The sequence below is a fragment of the Corapipo altera genome, unplaced genomic scaffold, assembly GCF_003945725.1.
Source record: "Corapipo altera isolate COAL_440 unplaced genomic scaffold, ASM394572v1 0, whole genome shotgun sequence".
Lineage (NCBI taxonomy): Eukaryota > Metazoa > Chordata > Aves > Passeriformes > Pipridae > Corapipo > Corapipo altera.
Window position 1 is genome coordinate 39,261,341 of NW_020884872.1, and position 21,993 is coordinate 39,283,333.

Sequence of the window (21,993 nt, forward strand, 5' to 3'; positions counted from 1 at the left end):
GCAGGAAAAAAATACAGGCAGTAAAAGAGTAAAAATGCAGTTTTACTGTTTTAAGCACTGACCCACAGTTGTTATCTCAGAGACCGAGACTCTGGATAAGTGAAATTAAAAACAATCTGAAAGTATTCCATTGCCTATCAAGTGCTTTATACACAAAGACAAATGCATTATACACGAGAGACTATAATTTCATCCTATTTTAGACCCTTCGAGATCAAAATCACACTTTTATTATGATCAGTGGTCACAATTAGACAGAAGCTTAACCAAACTAATCAACTGGTTGAAACGTGTGAGGAAAAAGCTAGAAAGGACATTTTTCTTTTGCTACTACATGGCATCACAGTACAAAACTTTTTTGTATCAAAACAGTTTCAAGAATTTTCCATCTAGATAAAGCACAACCCAGCTGTCTCTAATTGATTTTAATATCACAGATTTAAGACTGCCTTGATATAATGACCTCCAAAGTGCTACTGATATCAAAGACAGGAACCAGTCAACAGAACACCAGAAGAAGTAAATTAAAAAAGAATAATTTTAAAGAGTGTCTAGAAAGCCACTGCATGCCTTTAAACTTACATTCAACAAAACAGCTTTAAAAACACTTGCAGGAACACAAGAGTAAGACAGACTTTTGAACAGAAACTGAACTGAAATATAGTCATAATACTTTATTTCATAAAAAATCATATGCCTTTATTCAGGAGTAAAACCAATTTTTTGGAGAGAACTGGGATTTATTTACAGTTCTCTTCTGAATGTTCCAATCTGGTTGATAACCTCTTCCTTTTGTTTCTGCTCCCATGACAGTGATCAGTGATCACTTAATTTCCCAACAAGGACACAAAGGTTGACCCACAGAAACACTGGCTTCAATTGTGTCAGCCTAAAAGTCAGACAAGCCTACACTGAGGGGTTTCAGGACAGTTAACCAGTGCAGAGTAAAGGCCCCAACTTAAACTCAAAGTGGAAAGATCTTACACCAATTAAAAGTTATCTGCAGCAGTGCAAGTCCTACTTTCTATTAGGCACATAAGGCACAGCCATAGCTTTTGAGACAGGTGAAATGTATTTGCAGCTAGATCAGCAAGAGAAGCTTCAAATGCAGATATCTGCTTTGAATTAGGTACCTGTGATAAACCTAAATAGTTTCTAATGGTTACTGTCTCAAAGTAAAAATGAAGGAAAAATCCCAAGGAAAATTAGAAAAATCTTACTGCCTTAGATTCTTCTTTTAGCAAGCATTTAATAACATGTGTAATTTCAAGCATATGGTTTAGTATTTTCCCTAATATAAGCTTTAGTAAATAAAAGCCAAAACTCATTAAACACATATTACACTTAACCTTCATCAAAACGAGTCCCAGACAGTTTGCTGGTTGCTCTTTTCACCATTCTGTAAGATATTCAGAAGCTGAATAGTGACTTTATTCCAGCAAGCACAGAAGAAAGGCTGGTGCTCTGGATGATATTCAAGCTAACTGCAGTCCACACACTAATGAAGAATGAAGATCATAACATCACTGGTGTCAGCCTCCATATAAAGAGAAATACACCATGCCTAACTTCCATCATGTCCAATTGCAGATACACTTTGAAATAATTCCTTCAGTGAGCTACTCATTACTGCCTATTACAGGCCTTCCACAAATCATGGCTGCACTTGTTCTGTAAAGTCCAGTTTGAAAGCTCAAATGTGATGATTTAAGAGACAGGGCGTTAATGTCTAGATTCTTCTAGCCCCACGGGCAACAGGGAACTTAAAAACTATTAAAACATTATTTGTTCTATAGGGATTACTTATTACACATTCAATTTAGTCAACCATGTCTGCTGAGAGGCACACAAATCCCACCATAGCTAATTTAAGAACTTACCAATTTCCCTTGCAATTCTGACAGCTTCATCTGCATCCTGTAAAAGCAGGAAATGAGACCCAACGTTAATCCCATCAGCCATTGCACTATGTCCTGAGGGCAGTCATATATTGCACTACTGTCTCCTCCGATTCATTTAATGTTTGATTTTACAACCTTCTGACCCTTTTCAGCCAGAGGAATGTAAAATTAATACCATAAGTGGAATGTAAATTCTACCTCATCATTAGTATACTGAGAAACTCAAAGCAACAAGGAATCAGCTGACAGGAAACACAACCAGGATCGCAAAATGATTTTCTGCAGTTGTAGGAATTTAATGCTAGAATTTAGAAGTTTACAATCAATAATGGACCATAAATCACATCATTAAAGTTTGTCCACTACCAGCTTGTTTCTGTCCCCACAGATATTTCTTGTGTTTTCCTGGTTGCTGTCAGTAGGGGGAGTTGATTCTCTATTGTTTGGGAGTAATTCAAGTACAGAAAAAATCTTGCAGGACTTTTAAAGACAAATGGGTTTTGTTTACTGAAGAAAGAACACAAGGATTTCAATTCTGTAACTTCTGCATTCTGAATGCAGAATAAACCTTATATGCATCATTTTAAACTGTATCTGAAAGCAGAAGATCCCCATAATCGTTTCTACCTAAGAGTCACCATGTTACTAGCTTATGACAATTTTAAAAATCCTTTTGTTGATGCCACCTACTGCTTCAGCTGTCTCATACTACTGTAGCCTGGTACAGAAAAAAGTACTCTGAAATTCAGAGAATAAAAAACAAAATACTTAAATTGCTTACTTTTCAGTAACCAAATTGCTTCTCCTGCAGTAGTTAATTCCAGTTTCTTCTACTGATAACAATACACTTCCATTATACAAAACCAGAAAGAAAACGGGTTAAATTATAGTGCCATGGGTTAAGTTTGAAAATTCCAACCAAATTTGCTAATATTTATACTATCCCATGACATGCATTAAAAAATTTGTATGGAAGGCAGTAATGTCTGGAAATCACCAGCTGCTAAGTGTGTCTGAAACTATAGGGGCTGACTTACGAACATTAAACTGAAACCTGATATTTTTAAAGCTTTCAAGGCAATCCGTTTTAAAAGCACCCAGGTCAGAACTTTAAAAAAAAAATACATAAGAAATGTTCATACCTGGTTCATTTATGTCCGATAATAAAACAAAATCCTCTTTAAAAGTCTTCAGTACCTAGTAACAGCCCCATGAAGAATAAGGGGGCTGGCAGGGGAAGTTGTCAGAAAATTTAATTTCCTTTCATTAGCTAGTCTGCTCCACAAATCGGTGCTTGTTAAGTTCAAAGCAGTCCTGAAAGCAACATCAGTTTTAAGTCTTTTTACTTCAGTCACATCTGTTAATGAGATTTTTCCAAATAACAATTGTTTTTAAGTCAAGAGATAAATCTAGCAAAAAAAACCAACCCCCCCCAAAAAAAAATCTCAGGGTTTACTGTTTTATTACACCTTGCTGCTTTCCATGACCCTGCACCCTCCTCCAAATTTTAGCTAAAAAGGGATAAAATGCATGAAAAGGGTCATTTAAGAATGTTAGTGGTTTCCACACATTGAGTTTGAAGGTTCTTTGTTCCTGCCTGTGACAGTTATGCGAGAATACTTCCCCTTAATAGCCTCTCTGTCAGGAAGTGTTAAACCTGCCAAATGCAGACAATTAGAGCCTCTTGAACAAAATGCAGGAAGAGTGATGACTGATGAAGAGCTACGATTATAGTCGAGAAGGAAACTTTTACATTTCTTTTCTCTTGCAAATTCACCCATATATTTGCAAAACAGAATTAAGGGGGGGGAAGCAAACAGGGTAATTTTTTTTCACTTAGTTACCTGCAAACAAGTGGCTAACTGATACACTGCAGTCCACAGGAAGACAAGCTGCAAATCATTATAGGGGAACTTTTCACTGCCACTGTATTTTTATACATGCATACAACAACTTTAAGTAATAAGTGGCATCGTATCAGCAGCACTAATTGTGTCAGTTCTGGCTTGAAAAGACTGCCCAGCACAGTTATTAATTTACAGTGTTTCAACATCTGTTTCTTTTACAGTTCTAATATATTAGAATCCAAATGCTAAGATACAAGGGGGAAAAAAAAAAAAAATCAATGCATACTCAAATTCTTTAGCCTTCGAAGAGAATTTCTAAACCAGAAAGCAAAAATATGCTGTGCTTTAAAGAGAAAAATTAATGCACAAAAAAACCCAAACAACTGACATTGAAGTCTCTGGTAAGTCTTTTAATCTTTTTCCCTAAGAAAGTACGTTTTAGTATCATGAATTTCACTTGCGGATTACATAAATACAGAATCAGTTCGAGTACTCAGAAAAGGTTAGGATGGTTATTTTAGATTTTTGGTGCACAGAACTTATGGTATTCAACATTTGCCCAAAGAGAGCAAAAAAACTGAATGTTATGACACTGCCTAACACACAAGTCCATATGTGCAAAATATACAAAGCCACACTGGAACTAAAAGCATTCTGAATTATTTTTTAAAAGCAAGAGTCCTCGATGATTTACTGCTGTTTCCTCCAAAAACACATTAGCTACACTACCATTTTCCCAAAATAAACTGGAGACTGTAAAGAAATATATAATTTTAGCACCACCTTTTATTGTACAAATAAAAATGTTCAAGTAATGGTAGAAGTTTATAAAAATCCTAAGAGTTATAAAATGATGTCATACTGTTTTTACAAATAGGTGATTCCATTGAGTTAGGGATACATAAAATACTCATTTAGCATAAGAATTCCTAACCTCCTAATTTCACGAACATGCCTCTCAGCCAGGTACCAGCAGGTGGAGACAGAAAAGCAAAACTGTTCTTGATGTAATGCTAGGATAAAGCTGTTTTTTAAGAGACTCCTAGAACTGTAGAACATTGTATTAATTATAAAGAACTATATAATAGTTCTCATGGCTAAGGGTATTGGTCTCAGAGAACCTCCAGTTCATGTCTAGTCTCCAACCATGTCTTCAGCAATACAGTGATCAATTCAATACCAATATCCCAATGCAAAATTCATCCAAAACAGGTACCCAAAATTACTGTTAATTACAGTAAATTCAGAGCCCTGCTGAAGACCTTTAATGTGTCTACTGACATCAGTGAAACTAAGCAGACACAGAGACATTATTCTTCTGGGTCTACATCCAGCTGTGTTCTACCAGCCATAAAACCAGATTGTATGTGGTGAAACAATGCAAAAATCATTCTTCCCCTGCCATTGCTTTGCCAGTTTTTCACCATGACGTGTCCTTATACTCATTACTCAACATCTACTTTCTCCTTGTCACCTATTCCCTTTTACTTATTTACAGTCAATACATCATTTGAGTTCCCACTTGAGTACAGTCATTGCTCACAGGATTAATGCTAATTCTTTTGATCAAGACTGTTTACCACTACCTCTCCCAATCGAGTTTTAGAAAACTAATTGTAGTTACAATTAGCAGTAGTTAATTTTGAAATTAATTACTTTCAAATGTTCTCTGGCTGTCAGTACGACACTCTGGTTCCTTACATGTGTAGACTGGATAACCCTTGTCCCAGCCAACCGAGAAACTTAACCAGGGATGAGAAGAAAATTACTCTTCATAAAACTGCCCTCTCCACTCCCATTCCACATCTTTCCATTCTCAGTTTCATATTTCAAATGCTAGAGCATCTGCCTGTATGAGAATAGTTAGTTGTGCCTGTTATGCCAAGCATCCTCCTCTTCAATCCTTCCAGGTCTTTAAGTATACTGTTAAAGGGCTTCCTTCTTTTACATTTAATTTCTACTCACTGGGAATTTTTCTGCATGCAACTTCTCCAAGATGTTATTACAAAAGCTTAGCAACTACACTGCCTCTTATGTGTAAGTGCTAAGCAACATAAACAAGAGAGGAAAAACGTTCTTTATTCATGAAGGACCTAAGTATCTGCAGCACTATTTAACAAACCAAGATTTTCAGTGCAGTCCTGAGTTGAATAACGAAGTTGAATAACATGAAGTTATTACTCTGTATTTGCTTTAAGTATTAATGCACAAAGAATATGTGTAACAGATCTGTCTTAATTTCTGGCATTGTCAGAGCCATCAATACAGTTTTCTTCCAGTTTTACTAGAGTCTACTTTAAAGATGAAGCCATCTATAATCAACTCAAGTGTCAACCCGACATTTAACTCCTTTCAAAGACCTTTAAAATTTTTATTTCTCAAGAAATAAAGCCCTCAAAGATTTTGAAAGCTTCATAACTGATCAAAATAGGTCTCCCTGGAATGACAGAAATCCTAAACAGTCTCCAAGTCTTTGTGTGTTGCTGCTCTGAGGCACATATTTAGATCCATAGCAACTACGACAATATCAATTATCAGAAGCTTTATTTCCTAGAATTGGTAACCAAAGCACTGGCTAGCCTAAAATTTTCAGCTCCCCTTTCTGATGGAAACTACAATGCTGGCAACATCTATGGACTTTCCTTTTTCTTATTTGGTGGGTATACTGCAGGTTGTTTTTTGGGTTTAGTTATGTATTCTTTTTCATCAACACTCTTCAAATAATTAGAACTGGTGCAAGGCTGAAGTATGTGAAACTGATACGATACGGACACCTTGGGGTTAAGCAACTACCACACAGTTCTCCTTTCAATAGCAGAGGATTGGAGTTGTCAACTCAATCCTACATTCCAGTTCCTTTGCTTTTAAGGGTATCATTGCATATAGCCCATTGCCAACCAGATCACTTACACTTCCCTTTCATGTTAGGAAATTCAGATAATTGTCAAAAACAATGCAATTAAAGGTTTTGGAAACAACTGCATACAAGTAAGTTGATCAGTTTCCCTGGTTCTATGTCTACCTGTTTCATTAACCATTATCCTATTTTGTCATGTTTGTTTCTTTTTACTAGAGGAATAACAGACCTTTACATAATATTTAACTGATAAAGTGAAAAAAACCAGTGTTTTGAGTATTTGCTTCTGCATTAGAGGAAGTTTAGTGGTGTTTAAATGACTAATTCAAAGTTATCTCCTAATTAGATGTTTTTGTAGAAGTTATTTTTCAGGATTTCTAGGAGGAGGGAGATACAGGATATCAGACAGAACAGAGAACCTTATGGACAACAGCTTGGCTGCTGTTAAATGTTACAAGTGCTAAAGGACTGCTAAAACATGCAACAAAAACCTGAAAGAGTACAGTGTTCAATTTGCCTCTGCCAGACTTCAGCATGGGCACAAGTGCCAGCCTAACACTCATATGGAGCTCTCCAGAAAAGAAGTCTTTCCACTTTTACCTCTTGCAGCATATCCCACTACCAGTCATTACACAGACCACACATTTCCATCACAAGTACTGAAAAGTTCTCTTGGGCATTTTGACATCAGCTATTTTGTGATTTTATCATTCTCTCTCACTAGTCAAGTTCTCCAGGCACCCTCAGTGAAAGAGGTAATTTTGTAGAGGCTTAGCCCCTTAGCACTCTACTTACCTTTCTCATTTAGTTGGGTTTTGGGTTGGCTTTTTTCTTAAGAGTCTAAAATCCAACTTAGCTAACACACTTTTTCATGCATCTCAAAGTTTCACTCAAACTTTATTTGAAAAAAAAAAATCTAACTTGACATGTCAAGCATAAAAATTTCAATATAGGAGGTCAACATTTTATAATACACAAAAGTTTTCAGTGTACACAATAAAGGTTTTAAAAGAGAAAAGTATGTTTTAACTACATTAACAGAGATAATATAACAAGACACACAGGAAAGCTTTTAAGAGCCCAGTACTTAATCACTATAGCACAAAATAAACGAAAAAGAAAATTTACTTTAACTCTACAAACTACAAAAACATTTTTCATGTTTCTTTAGAGAACTGTTGAAAATCATTCCTTCTAAAACCACAGGAAGAACACTAGTTGTAGATTCTGACAAAGAGCCACTAACTTCCCCCATCCTCGCCCCAAGTTTTGCAACACATGAAAATCTGCACCATCAGCAGAGACCATAAAATGGAAACTTGACACCCTTTAGCAAGCTCCAGTGTTAAAATCAGGACTGTCAAGAGGTTGGCCAACAAGAAGACCTGAGAAGTGTAAAGATATGTAGATAGTCGAATCCACATCTGGCATTTAATACATTTAGCTGCCCTCATGTTAAATTTAAAATAAAGTATTTTTAGAGACTCCACTGAAGAACTCCTTAATACATCATTTATTATCACAGACTTTCTCTTCTTTTCCAAAGCTCTCTTGCTAGCAAAAATCTGTACTCCGTTTTTAATTACATCTTACTGAAAAAGAAGATAGAATTATAATTAGATTCTGCATCAGACCTTCAATAGGTGTACTTTGATTTAGACACTGTTCCTACAGTGGGCAGACAGTAATTAAATGATTTCTCACCTTGACTACTCCATCAAAGCCAGGGATCGTGTTGACCTTTGCATTCTTGGCTAACAATTTGCTTTCAATCTTGTCTCCCATAGCTTGAATAGCATGTGTGTCAGGTCCAATGAAGGTGACACCTTGCGATGCCTGCGAAGACAATAAAACTTTAGGAGACAAAAATAAAAATCAGCTTTTCTTTATACAGGTATTTTTCTCCTTTTGAACTGATTAATACAATAATGTTTATAAAACAGTAATCTGTTTATGTAACAACCTAGCAATATAATTCACATTTCAGACAGTTCATTAAAAATGTGTATGACCTTGTGAAACTATGTATACACATAGATTCAAAGTCCCTATAATTAGCATTTGTATAAATCAAAGCCAGGCCAGAGAAAAATAGCTGCAAGTGAAGATACTCCAGTCTGAAAGTTCAAAATATTCCTTTAGAAAATAGAGGCTAGTTAACTCACCCTTGAAACAGCCATAAGTGATTTACAAAGACACACTTGCTAAACTGTAACGCAGTTTAAAATTCTATTTATTACGCATTCCTAAAATCAAACCTCAATGAAACATCACAACGAAAATGTAGTCTCTTACTCAACATATTTAAGATCTTGAAAGGTAATAAGTGAAAACATATTTCCCGATTCTTTTAGGAAACTCTCTTGTCCAATACTAATGTGGAAACAGGTTAACATAATATACTTAAATACTTCAATTTCAATATGTAGGTAGAACACTGAATTGCATTTTTCTTCCTCCTGTTTCTCTATACCAACAATAGACTTCAGGAAGATGATTCAGATACAGGCATTTTTTTTCAAACCTCTTCAGGTCAGTGCTATACTGAGTTAAAGGCAATTCTATCAGAACTATTCCCTGAAAGTTACTGATTCATCAACAAGTACATGCGTGTTTCAGGTAACTGAACAGCTTTTGTACCGGAGGAGGAGAAAAAGGTATGGGGGGGGAAGATTAAAAAAAAATTCAAGCCTTGCACAATGTTTCCAACTGTTACATTCCTTTTTTTCTTTCCCAACTCTAAGACATCTGCCTAAAAACCAACTTGTTTCTAGACAATGGGCAGCTTACTTAATACCAACACTGACAAAATGGCAAATAGCCAATTTCTTATATCACAACTTATGTCTTAATATTTTGTCTTTTTGACATATCCTTGTGCTGTATATACCATAGTGTTGAAGTCACTAACAACAAAAAGTCATTGTTGAAGCTTTGTGCACTTGTGATGGTAGTACATGATCCAATCCCCGAACACAGGAATCACAGGATATGCTGAATTGAAGAGGACCCACAAGGATCATTGAGTCCAACCCTTAGCCCTGCACAGGAACATCCCCAAGAGTCACACCATCTGCCTGAGAGGATCATCCAAACACCTTGAACTCTGTCAGGCTTGGTGCTGTGACACTTCCCTGGGGAGCCTGCTCCAGTGCCCAACCACCCTCTGGGTGAAGAATCTTTTTCTAATATCCAACTTAAACCTCTCCTGACACAACTTCAGGCTGCTCCCTTGGGTCCTGTCACTGGTCACCACAGAGATCAGTGACTGCCCCTCCTCTTCCTCTCACAAGAAAATTGTAACTGCAATGAGGTCTCCATCTCCTCTTCTCCAGGCTCAACAGACCAAGTGACCTCAGACACTCCTCACCCAGTTTCCCCTCAAGGCCCTTCACCATCTTCATTGCCCTCCTTTAGATGCTCTCTAAGAGCTTAATGTCTTCCTTATACTGCAGTGACCAAAACTGCACACAATATTCAAGGTGAGGCTGTACCAGGGGAGAGCAGAGTGGGACAATCCCCTCCCTCAACCGGCTGGTGATGCTTTGCCTGATGCACCCCAGGACACAGTTGACCCTCCTGGCTGCCAGGGCATTGCTGACTCATATTCAACTTGCCTTCAACCAGGACCCCCAGGTCCCTTTCTGTGGCACTGTTTTCCAACACCTCATTCCCCAGTCTGTCTGTACATCCGGGGTTGCCCCATCCCAGGTGCAGAATCCTGCACTTTCCCTTGTTGAACTTCATACGGTTGGTGATTGCCCAGTCCTCTAATTTGTCCAAGTCTCTCTGCAGGGCCTTTCTGCCTACGAGGGAGTCAACAGCTCCTCCCAGTTTTGTGTCATCTGCAAACTTGCTAATTATACCTTCTAGTCCTGCATCCAAGTCATTGATGAAGATGTTGAAGAGCACACGGCCTAAGATGAAGCCCTGTGGAACCCCACTAGTGACAGGTCACCAGTCTGATGTTACCCCATTCACTATTACCCTCTGTGCTCCGCCCATGAGTCAACTGCACACCCATCACACATGATCTGTTTATCCAGATGGATCCTGTGAGAGACAGTATCAAAAGCTTTACTGAAATCCAAAAAGATTACATCAACTGGCTTCCTTCTCTTGATCAGCTAGGTGGGTTTTCTTGTCATAAAAGGAAATCAGGTTGGATAAGCAAGACTTCCTTCTCATGAAGCCATGCTGGCTCTGAGCAATGACCGTGTTGTCTTTCAGGTGTTTTTCGATACTTCCCAAAATAATCTGCTCCATAACTTTACCAGGCAAGTAAGTGCCTCATAAGAAGTGAGACAGACAGGCCTGTAGTTTCCAGGGTCCTCCTTCTTGCCCTTTTTGAAGACCAGGACAACGTTCACCAGCTTCCAGTCAGCTGGGACCTCTCCAGATTCCCAAGACTGCTCAAAAAACATCAAGAGGGGTTTTGCAATGACATCAGCAGCTCTTTGAGGATTCTGGGACAAATCACATCATTCCCCATAGATTTGTAGGGATCCAGCTGAAACAGTAGATCCCACACAGTCTCAGGGTTGACTGGGAGTTGATCATTCTCACAGCCATGATCCTTCAGCTGAGGGCACTGAGACCCCCTTGGTTCATCATCCATGTTGAAGACAGACAAGGAAAGCATTAAACACCTCTGCCTTGTCTCTGGCCCTGTTTGTGAGGTGACCATCTGTAACAGGACAATGATATTTCTATACTGCCTATTGCCATTAATGTATTTGAAAAAGCTCTTTTTATTGCCACTCACATTTCTGGCAGCTTCAACTCCAGTTGAGCTTTGGCTGCATGAATTTTCTCCCTACGGTGGCAAGCAGCATCTCTGAATTCTTCCCATGTCACTTGATCTTGCTTCCCTTGGGCATACACATTCCCTTTTTGCCTTATTTCCAAGACAAGATCCCTGCTCAGCCAAGTCAACCTTCTGCCTTGTCGCTTGATTTCTGACACTTGGGAATTGCCTGGTCCTGTGCCCTTAGGAGGTGATGCTGTTTTTTAAAGTTGGGGAACAACATCCTTCTATTCATGATCTTACAAGAGCTGAGAGATCCCAACATGCTTGGGAGTCATCACTTTCACTGTCAGCAGCTTCCTAGCCTGAAGAGTATAACAGCAGAAGCTCTGAGTAGGCAAGTTATCATCCTAGCTAACAGGGTGCTAGAAATAGAGAAAAGATCAGTGCAAAGACACCCAAAACAAATGCAGAGCATCAGTTCTGCTACAAAGGATTGTTAGCTTCAATTCACAATGAACCAACTGAGGTTTCATCTCAGCCCAGCACTTCTCTACTACATTCAGCTTCTTAGTTCAGCAACTCAGTAATACTGATTTGATTAATGGATGCCTTACCAAGCTGGGAAGAGTGAAATAGGAGGAAGGAAGAAAAAGGAGGACCAAAACAAGGGTGCAGATCTATAATTATTTAGTGTCCAAATCCTTTGGTACTACAAGAAATTTATTTTTTAAAGAAGCAAAGAGTTGACACATGAAACCACAGTGGCACAAAGTTTGGATCTGACTTTTTCAGAAAAAACAGATTTTGACCTGAAAACTGATACTTCATCCTCTCTTAACAACGGAGTTGCAAACAGGCACCTGCATACACCTGGAGATAAGGCAAAGTTCTCTTCTGTCATCAGACTGTATTCTAACCTCAAAAAGCTGTGTGGAAAAGGTTCATTTACATACTTAACAACCAGAGATTACACTGTCCCTCTTGTATCACTCCTTACCTGGAAACACCTTGTATCTACAGTTTCTGCCACAACACTGGCATTTACATCCTGATCAATACCACTTTAAACTCCATTATGTACTGCTTCCTCTCCTCACTTTCTTCTCAAAGTCTACCACTAAAAACATGGACTCACCAGAGGTCAAGACAGTGGGTCCATAACTTTTGCTGCCCTAACAGACCATCCAAGACTTCTATCTTGCAGTCTATTTCCGTACTCTCACAGTATTTCTCTCTCTCCTCTGACTTTGTTCTGACAGAAAATAAACCTTCATTCCAACTGGAGGTCACTGGAGGGGATCAAAATTGCATTCATGACATCAGCAAGCACACACCTTTCCAGCAAAAGGCACATAGGGGTCATTGTGCTTGACTGTCTCATGTCACTGGCCTGTGGCATGGACTTCCCAAGTACCTGATTCATTCCCTGCTCCCGTCCAAACAGGTAGCTGGATAAGAAGAGAACAGCACCACTTAGGAGAGATTCATGAACCACCTGAGAAGGAATGCTCCAGGTCATTCAAGAAATTAATCTCCACATCCATTATATTTGTTACATGAATCCTATAGAGCAGTAATATTCCACATGGATACAGTCAATGTTACTTATCAAAACTTAGGTACCAGATGATATGCAGCAGATTCACATTACTCTAATGCAAATATAACCTGGTGCAACCTGCATCTTTGTCTTTTTTTAATGTATACTTTTCATAACCCAGAATTTACAAACTGCACTTGTCTACACATGCACCTCTCTGCTTTAACTGCTTTGAACCTTTGTACCTTACACATGGTGAACAAGCAGCAGCTTAGTACCACCAGCTATTCCCTGATACGGTTAATCAATTCAGGCAGTTACCACTGCCATTTATTTTCCAGCAACAAAACCTGAAACAAAATAGTTTAACTGAATGTGATATCACAGGACACCTAAAACCACATCACTCTGCATGCTGCAACATCCATAAATCAAAAATAAGTCACCAAACCAAAGGAGTTCCCCTGGTTTCCAGTCAGTATGTCTAACCATCTCTTACATAGAAGAAATGTGCATTGTCTGAAATGACTTGCAACCAACTTTAGTTAAACACACAAAAAAAAGACTTTGTCAGCTCAAGGTACTACTGAACAAACTCTTGAAAGTCTTGCTACAATAATTTAAGTCAATTTAACTCAAAGATGGTTGCTCAAGCCCTCTGCCAAAGCTTCTCAGTTCATCACCAGAAAAGCATCCCACCTTCTTCACCGCCAACCATCACATAATGTAGTAAACAATCTGTTCAAAACTCTACTGCCCAAAACTGAAAAAGCAAAAAATAGACCACAAGAAAGAATGTGCTGGAAACATCTTCAGCTCCCACAGAGATTTACCAGCACTTCACCATTAGCATCCTTAGTTTATCAAACACACAGAAGTGGTGAAACTGTACCAGAAAAACTTCTAGTGTCTGATAACAGTCTGTCTACACACAGACTTGTTAGTGTCATAGCAAATACAAGAAACTCTGCTGTACATACACAAGCTTACACACTGCATATCAAACAAGCTCTTCCAAAAGTTCTGTTACTCTACATATTCATAAGCGTATTTCAGCCTTGGAGACTAATTATCCAGCTGCAGGGAACATATAAAGTTTCACCATAAACATGCACCAGCATTTTCTTTAGAAACATGTCTGTGATACCTGCGTATCACTGCTCTACTTTGCACAGTCAAAAGTACAGGCAAACAACAAGGAATATAAAAGAAAGTTAATTTTTAGTTGCCTTAAGTAGTAGATAATGAATTTTCCCCAAACCCCCTCTATTTTTGAAAGCAGTAACAATAGGTGTAATTGTCATGTAAGAAGAATTGTGAGCAGTTCATCCTCTCTCCCTTTTGTTTTTTTTTTTTTTTAGCCTGACAAAAGCCTTATTCTACCCTCAGGGAATATGGGGCTCATAATATAGCAAAAACTAAATGGCAAAGTATGACAAGGCAAGGCAAAATTTGGAAAACCCATTTGGGAAGTTCATGATTGAGCTATTTGTTACCTTCACAGTCTACTAAACACATCTGACTGCTCTGGGAACAGACTGGGCCAAACAGACCTATGCTAGCGTAAATCACCATATTCCCAACATCTGGAAAGGACCTGCCCATCTGACAAACTCTTGTGGACCTGAGGTAATTGAAGAGACTGCTTCTAGAAGAGGAGATTCCTTTGAACCTCCTCCCTGAAATTATGAATGTAGATATTCACAACTACTGCATTATACAGTCAGCAGTGGATTCAGCCTCAGTGACAGCACAAACAGAACTAAAGATAGAAGGGAAAACTGCATAATAAACTTTTATACACACTAGCTCCCTTGGCAACATATACTCTTCTGTGGGATTATGAATCTGTGGCAAACCAGCCATCTCACTGCCAGGCCTCCAAGAGCTGCAGGAAATGATTGAACAGTTCCCATCCAGCTTTAGACAAAATAAGTGATATTGAAACTTATCCTCTGTCTTTTACTATGTTAGTAATGGACAATTGTAATGGACAATTACTATTGTAATTGGTGTCTTCATTTGAGCCAAGATATTTGAATCTGCATGTGACACCAGTTTAACAGAAACAGTTTTAACCAGCAAGGAGGTACGCCATGTACCAAAACACGACTCTCAAGAATCTTATGTTTTCTCTTTCAGAATCATTCAGTGAGGGGATTTTTCCATTCACAGCACGCTGATGTGGCAAAATACACTCCAAGTGCCCAGCTGCTTCCAGGTGCAAGTGCTCCCATAATTATCCACAGAATATACCACACAGAAGCAGTGGTAATAATGTAGACTTTTTGCTTGTTCCTTCCCTGGTACCTGAAATGGCTAGTTATAGGAAAATGTTTCCCATTTCTGATGAAGAAATGGATGAGAGGATAGAGATCTCAGGAGCAAATGCAGCTGCTCTACCTTATTGAAAATAAGCTTTCCTATGTAAACACAGAACTGGTTTTAAACAAATTCATGAAATTTACAGGAGAACCCAAACAATCTGTTACACAGTGCCATTGAATCACAGGTTCTCAAACTCAGACTTACATAAGATGTTTTCAAGATTATCCAAACTCAGAGTGATACTTATGGAAGACTAACAGTAATTCAGTCAGGAGGAAAGGGCTTAACCCCAGCCCTGCTGGTTGGGTATCCCCCTTCTTTAATAGCAGGCTTTAACACTCCTCAGTTGACCTAGATGACCAACATGGTAAACAACGGTCTATTTTTGGAGTGTTTTCCATCATTTTCCTGAGATGCAATGAGTTAAACAGAAAGAAGCTTAATGGGCACTTGAAGGAAGGACCACATGAGCTGCTGGTGCATGTAACTGGGAACAAGAATGCTCTTTTGGGGGAAGACACATCCTCAATCTCTAAGGTGCACAGGGGGCTGCACGCTGCCGTATTGCGTTCAACTCTGCATTACTGCTTTAAGGTTAATTTTAAAATCAAACATGATGCTTCTCTGAGGAGCACTGTATGAATTGCAGCACAGTTGAAGTCTGAAGCATCAAAGTCACTACTTGAAACAACTCTTTGACACGTGGTGTCAAGTAGCAGAACAACCCAATGGTAGAAGAAAAGCCAAAGAAAGATTCTGTCAGTGAGGTAACAGCAAGATCAGCAAGTGTGGGTAACAAGTCACCACACTTACTCAAGAATTTATTGGTGAATAAGATTAAGAAGGAAGGTTCACAAATAAGAACTCCAGTAGAGACTTTATCATAGGTCTGGTTTTCAAGGGGTTTTCTCTTAACCCTCAAGTGTTCTTCACTGGAAAATCTGGAAAAGGTTTCCATGAAATACTTACATGCAGTTGATGAATTCTCTCACCACTGTACTGCCCTTTTGACACATAACCAGTGAAGGAGGCAGACCCAAAGGGGAAAGGAATAAGCACAAGTAGTCCGGTAATCACAGTGTTCCAGAAAAACTAGAATCTTCCATAAATACAATTTCCCATCTACAGTTCATAGCTCACCAGAAGGACACAAACCTGTACATACAGCTGCCTGCAGCCACATACAAAGCAGAGCAGATAAGCAGCATAGTTCAAGGATGACTGAAACAGTCAGCTGGCTAAAAAGCCTCTAAGACACATGAGCTGAATGCAGGGCTGAAAAGCAGAGCGGGCAGCAAAAGGAAGGTCCAAGAGAAGTATAAACAACCTAGAAAAAAAACAAGTAGAACAGACAAATCCAGATGAAACATTCAAAGACAGACAAGATTCAGACAAGACACTAGGAAAAAAAAAAAAAAAAAAAAAAAAAAAAAAACACAAAACAGCAGGCATACTGACATCTGTTGAAAAAGATGGGGACATAAATCACTTCACAATACAGGAACTGTCCATTCAACACTAGGAAGGAATCCCCCAAGGAAATATACTATAAGAACACATAATAAGAAGCATCCATTCAATAACCTAAGAAATACTGAACTGATAAATGCTCTACAATAGGATATGGCGGACATGGAAGAACACCCTGAAGCTTTCCACTAGATGCACAGAAACAACCTTATCGGTTCAAGTACCTGGGCCCTGTTGCTGCTATCCTGAAGGCTTACAATTCAGAACATATGCAGGAGTGCCCAATGATCTGTCCAGGCATCAACCTCCAAATTTAGTACCAAGAAACAGAAAATTTCATTCTATGCACACTTATTTTAAGCTGGAGAAAGCTTGTTACTTAAAGCCTAGGTATTGTCATGGATCACCAAAAGTAGTAACTCTGCAGCAGGTCAGTGAAAAACAGTTCCTCCAATCTTGGTTAGAATGAAATAAGCAGAATTTGTGAAGACAAAGGATCTTCAGAATATACACACATGAAAGGAAAGACAATACTAACTGTACAACAGCATCCTTCATTAGAACAAGTATTTTTACAAAAGGAGCCATGCTGAAGAAAAGCAAATTTCAACCTTCTGTACAGGTTTACAACAAAGTGAATACAGTATGTGATGTAAATCAATGGATAGATATGCTAGAAGGGGAAGAGCTGTAGCCAACTGTTCTCTGACTATACCTGCCTTTGGCTACTGTAGTTACTTCTGGAGGTTTGGCTTTTGTTTTATTTGAGGGCTTTGGAAGGAGATGGATTATTACAATCACCTTGAGTTCTAGAAGCAGCAGGCAGGTAGACCGTGACAACAACTAGCCTCAAAAGCAAAACATAAATTGACAATTGGAAAAGTGACAGTGCCCAATGAACCTTGCTAGAGGAACTAGGTGGTGACAAAGAACTGTGCTTCCCAGACTGTCAGACCTCATGGCTTGTTCCAAATTCTACTTCAAAATCAAAACTGTTACTTGGGTCCAAAACACATAGCAATTTAGAGGTCAGAACTCACCACACAAGCTATGTGACACTGTACTGTGCCATTTTAAATATCTGTACTTGCTGTCTCAAACAGGAGTACATACTGTAAGAGAAAGTAATACATTGCAAGTGTTTCTTTTGAAAAGAAAAAGCTAGTAGAATAAAAAAGACTTACCTAAAATTGAACACAGTAGCAAGTTTGTCTCTCTTCTTAAAACTGAGCTTAAAGAACACTAAAGCATTTTCAAAATCACTGCCTTAAGAAAAGAAGATAACTGCTGAGCAGCAATACCAAAAAAAATGAAAACTAGGATACACTCATTTTCTTGGAAATGAACCAACACAGACACCAGTTTCCACATTTAACCTTTGGCATGGGGAGGGATATGTGTTAATAAATTCCCTTTAAATCATCACTCTAAGAAATATTTAACCCTGGTGTGAATCTGTTAATACTGGTCTCCAAAGTTTAAACTATGCAGAGGCACGAAAACCCATTCATCAGCTACCAGTACGACCAGAAACTTCTGACAGACCAAATGCAAACAGGCCTTATCCAAGCCCCAAATATGCTTTCTCTGAAGCAGGCTGGGAATAGAATGCAGGAACAGTACATATATATATATATATATATATATAGGCATATTTATGGGTTTTTTTAAATGTAGTATATGTATATTCAAATGCTGGAGGTGGGAAGAGAGAACTCTGTTAGACTACTCTAAAACTCAGCTTAAACAAAAAGCACAGTTGCTGAACCAGTGTAAACACAAGCTAAGGCTACTTAACTTCACTGTTCCAAAAAAGTGTGCACCTCAGAAAAGGTGCAGGACCTCCTGCATAAACACCAGGGAAAGACCAGAATAAAATTACATGGTCAGCATCACCTTGAGCACAAATGCTGCATGGAAAATAGCTTTTAAATAAACTTTAAAGTCATCTACCCTTTAATTCCACAGAAGTGTTAAGTTTACAAAGTCAAAAAAAGGATCAGGCTGATCTGTAGACATCTTCCTTATAAAGACACAAACTGTGAACTCATACTATCATAGATTAGATGTACAAAGAATAAATGTACTTCAAGGGATTTAATTCTGCATTTCAAAATTAAACACTCTCATTCACCAAACATTTCATAGTGTATATTATAACTTCTAAGTGGAAAAAAACATTCCAGGTCATATCTTTGCAGGCGAAAGAAGCACAGAAGCAGCTTTTTCCAAGGACTCAAAGCACAAGAGACTGAGAACAAGTACCACCTCTGTGGCTCTACACTTAAAAGTTTTCACTTAGAACTTCAGCTTGCTGATCAGATCCAAACTTGATAATTTCAATTCCAAACAATTAAATGCTTTAAAAGATCTATATATTTGTCTGTCCAGAACCTAAATTCAATATTGAATTATCTGAATTTAGAAGCATTTCTCAACTATAAAATATAAAACTTGAACATACAGGAGTTTGCATGACATGCCACTGCTAATGATTAATTGCTTCACCATCTATGAAACATCACACAGACACCATCCAAATGCACAGGAACTTAGCCCTGGTATGCTGCAAAAAGCTTAAGTATTTGACTATATCAGGAGTAAAAAATACCCAGAAAATTTAGGGAGAAACTTGAGAATTTTCCCTGGATGGTTTCCATATTGCTTTTCTTTACTTCATGGCATTGAAACCATCCTTGATTTTTACATGATAAAAGAAATCTGTGGAACTAATCCTAGAAACCTCTCTCTGTTTCCTTGCTTAACACCTCCAGGCGACAGAAAAGACAAAATACTTCATTTGCATCCTTAAACATTAGAAACTGCGAATGAGCCTTTTCAGCTGCAAATGTTATTGCATCTACATTTCCAGAAGAGAAAGAAGGTTAAACAGCCTACTCAGGTTTATGTTAACTCATCTCTTTTTAGCACTGTGAGCAGCACAAAGAGCAGAGAATGCGGAAGCTTAACAGCAGAACCTCTTTCTTCATTAAGTTCAATTAGATCCTGGCAATGGATATAGCTGCTGATTACATGAAGATAAAGAGAAGAAATCAGGTATGCACAAAGGAAATGGCAAACACTAACAAGCGTAGTAATCTCAGTCCTCCCGATCATCTAGGCTCATGAAGACCATTTCATTTTTCATGCAACACAAAATAGTTTTATCAGTTGCACGACCACACAAGATTCTGCATGATGTAAAAGCAACATTTGTTTAATCATTAATTCAAACTTAGCTTAGAATGTGATGTGCCAGTGCTGCACAAAGCCATCCTGAATATGTTAGTAAGGTAAGAAAGATTCCTTGCTTATCAATAAGTACTCCATCCAATTAAATAATAAATTTGAGCCACAAATAGCCAAATCTATTAACTACTTGAAAATACAATTAAACACAATTTGCCCTCTGAGAATTAGATCTTTTGACTTTTTTTTTTAATTAAGATTCAAGTTAAATGTTTTTAATTTGCTTGGAGGAGGGAGAAGCACTTGGAATTACTGTATTGAATTCCGCAGAGAAAGTTAGCAGCACTTTATTTTCTAGGACGTTTGGTTTTAGTTTGGAAAAAGTCTTCAGCTTTGCAAAGAACGTTCAATGAGATGTTGAACAGAAAATAGACATTACTCTAAATGAAAACCAGGCAGTCATGGAGAAAAAAAACGGGACAGAACGATGAGGGGGAGAAACACCAGAGGATCACTGTAGCTAAAACAATACCTCACATTACCAAGGACCCAAGTTTATGACATGGACAAAATTTTCTATGTCAAACTGAAAGTTCAAAACCCCCAATGTTAGAGCAGATTAAGAAAATGCATGGGCACAAGGCATATTCTTAATACAGCCATACTATTTCTCCTGTCCTAAAGCTGCACGTGAAGCTTTGCAAATGAATACAAAACACAAGCATATAGGTTGATTAGTAAGCACACTTTGCAATACCTTAGCTTGTGTTTTTCAAGGGAAGGACAGAAAAAAAAAAACAAACCAACCAAACATGAAAATACATTTTGAAGTCAACAAGTAATAAAAAATTAGCACTGTGTTATTGAGATGTTACACTGAGTTTGCAGTCAAAGGATATTAATTGTATGCCTGCATGTTGAAAAAAAAACTGTTCAGTATTTTTCCAGACATTCTACAATGCTTTCAAAGTTAGGTGACCATGATTATATTTATACTGTACATTCAGAAACCAAAATAAAACTCATGATGACTGTTCAAGCTCCCACCACCCTGAATTTACTGATGATTTAAGCATAATCACAACCAGGAAGATAAGTGACCCTAGAATCGCATTCATAATAACCACTAATAAATACATTGAAATAGCGTCATTTCTCAAACACTGACAAAGACACTGAATAAGCAACACTCTTTATAAAAACAGGAGTGTTAAAAGTCCACTGCCCTGACTAAATTCTAACATGGATAATTCCATTCTACTGAGCTACAGTACCCTTTTCTTAGCTGGCCTGTATACTTTAAAATCCTCCCTGTCCTCACAAGAAGGCTACTAGTTTACTTCCTGACAAATAGCTGCAACTGCTGATATCTAGACAAGTGTTATTTCTTCAGCAGATGTAGTCATCATCAAACATTTGATAAAGACTGTTTCAAAGACCTTCACAGAGTTTATAAAGATGCCAGAAACTACACTCGAAGACACAGAGCAGACCATCAAGTTCACTTCAGAAAACTGGAAGCATCTGCATCTCATTAGTAGACTGGAGTTATTTTCCCCACAAGAAGAGAGTCATTTAACAGCATTAGATTTAATTTCTGACAGTCCAAAACCAACATTATATTATATACAGGTATATTTATGAAAAAATAAATCTTACTGTAAGTTATATTAATAAACATTAGTTAAGAGCTAAAGAAGCAGTAAGTAAATCAGCAACAAAAACATGCATGTGCACACAATTGCTTGTGGTTTTGTTTGTTCACCACCACCACACCAAATCAGGTTTAATTCACTGAACCAACACATTGCCTTCTACCGAAGCCAAGATATACTGACCCTGGAGTTACTAAAAAAAAAAAAACCAAAAACAACTGCCACAGAGTAGTGACTCAAAGAAAATACCCCCATCCCAGGATCCAATTCCTCCTGCCTCTCACAGCCCAAGCAGCATCTGTGCAGCCATCAGTTTGGGAACCATATGACCTAAAAACAGCTAAAAGGGCAAGGCGTGCTTAGAGGATTGTGAAGGACAGTTCCTAGAAGGGACAATAGCAATCGTGACAACTTGTCAACAAATATACTGTCACCAGACATATAAGAGGGTACAGA

At 38.1% G+C, this 21,993-nt stretch overlaps 1 protein-coding gene across 1 annotated transcript in view; it reads right to left on the reverse strand.

The window, feature by feature from the left end:
- PCCA (propionyl-CoA carboxylase subunit alpha) overlaps window positions 1-21,993 on the reverse strand; it is a 298,109-nt gene that overhangs the window by 187,042 nt on the left and 89,074 nt on the right. The window contains exons 8-9 of the mRNA XM_027646956.1: window positions 8,310-8,441; window positions 1,881-1,917 (exon numbers count right to left, since the gene is read on the reverse strand). Of these exons, the coding sequence (XP_027502757.1) occupies window positions 1,881-1,917; window positions 8,310-8,441 (169 nt within the window). The remainder of the gene's footprint in view (window positions 1-1,880; window positions 1,918-8,309; window positions 8,442-21,993) is intronic.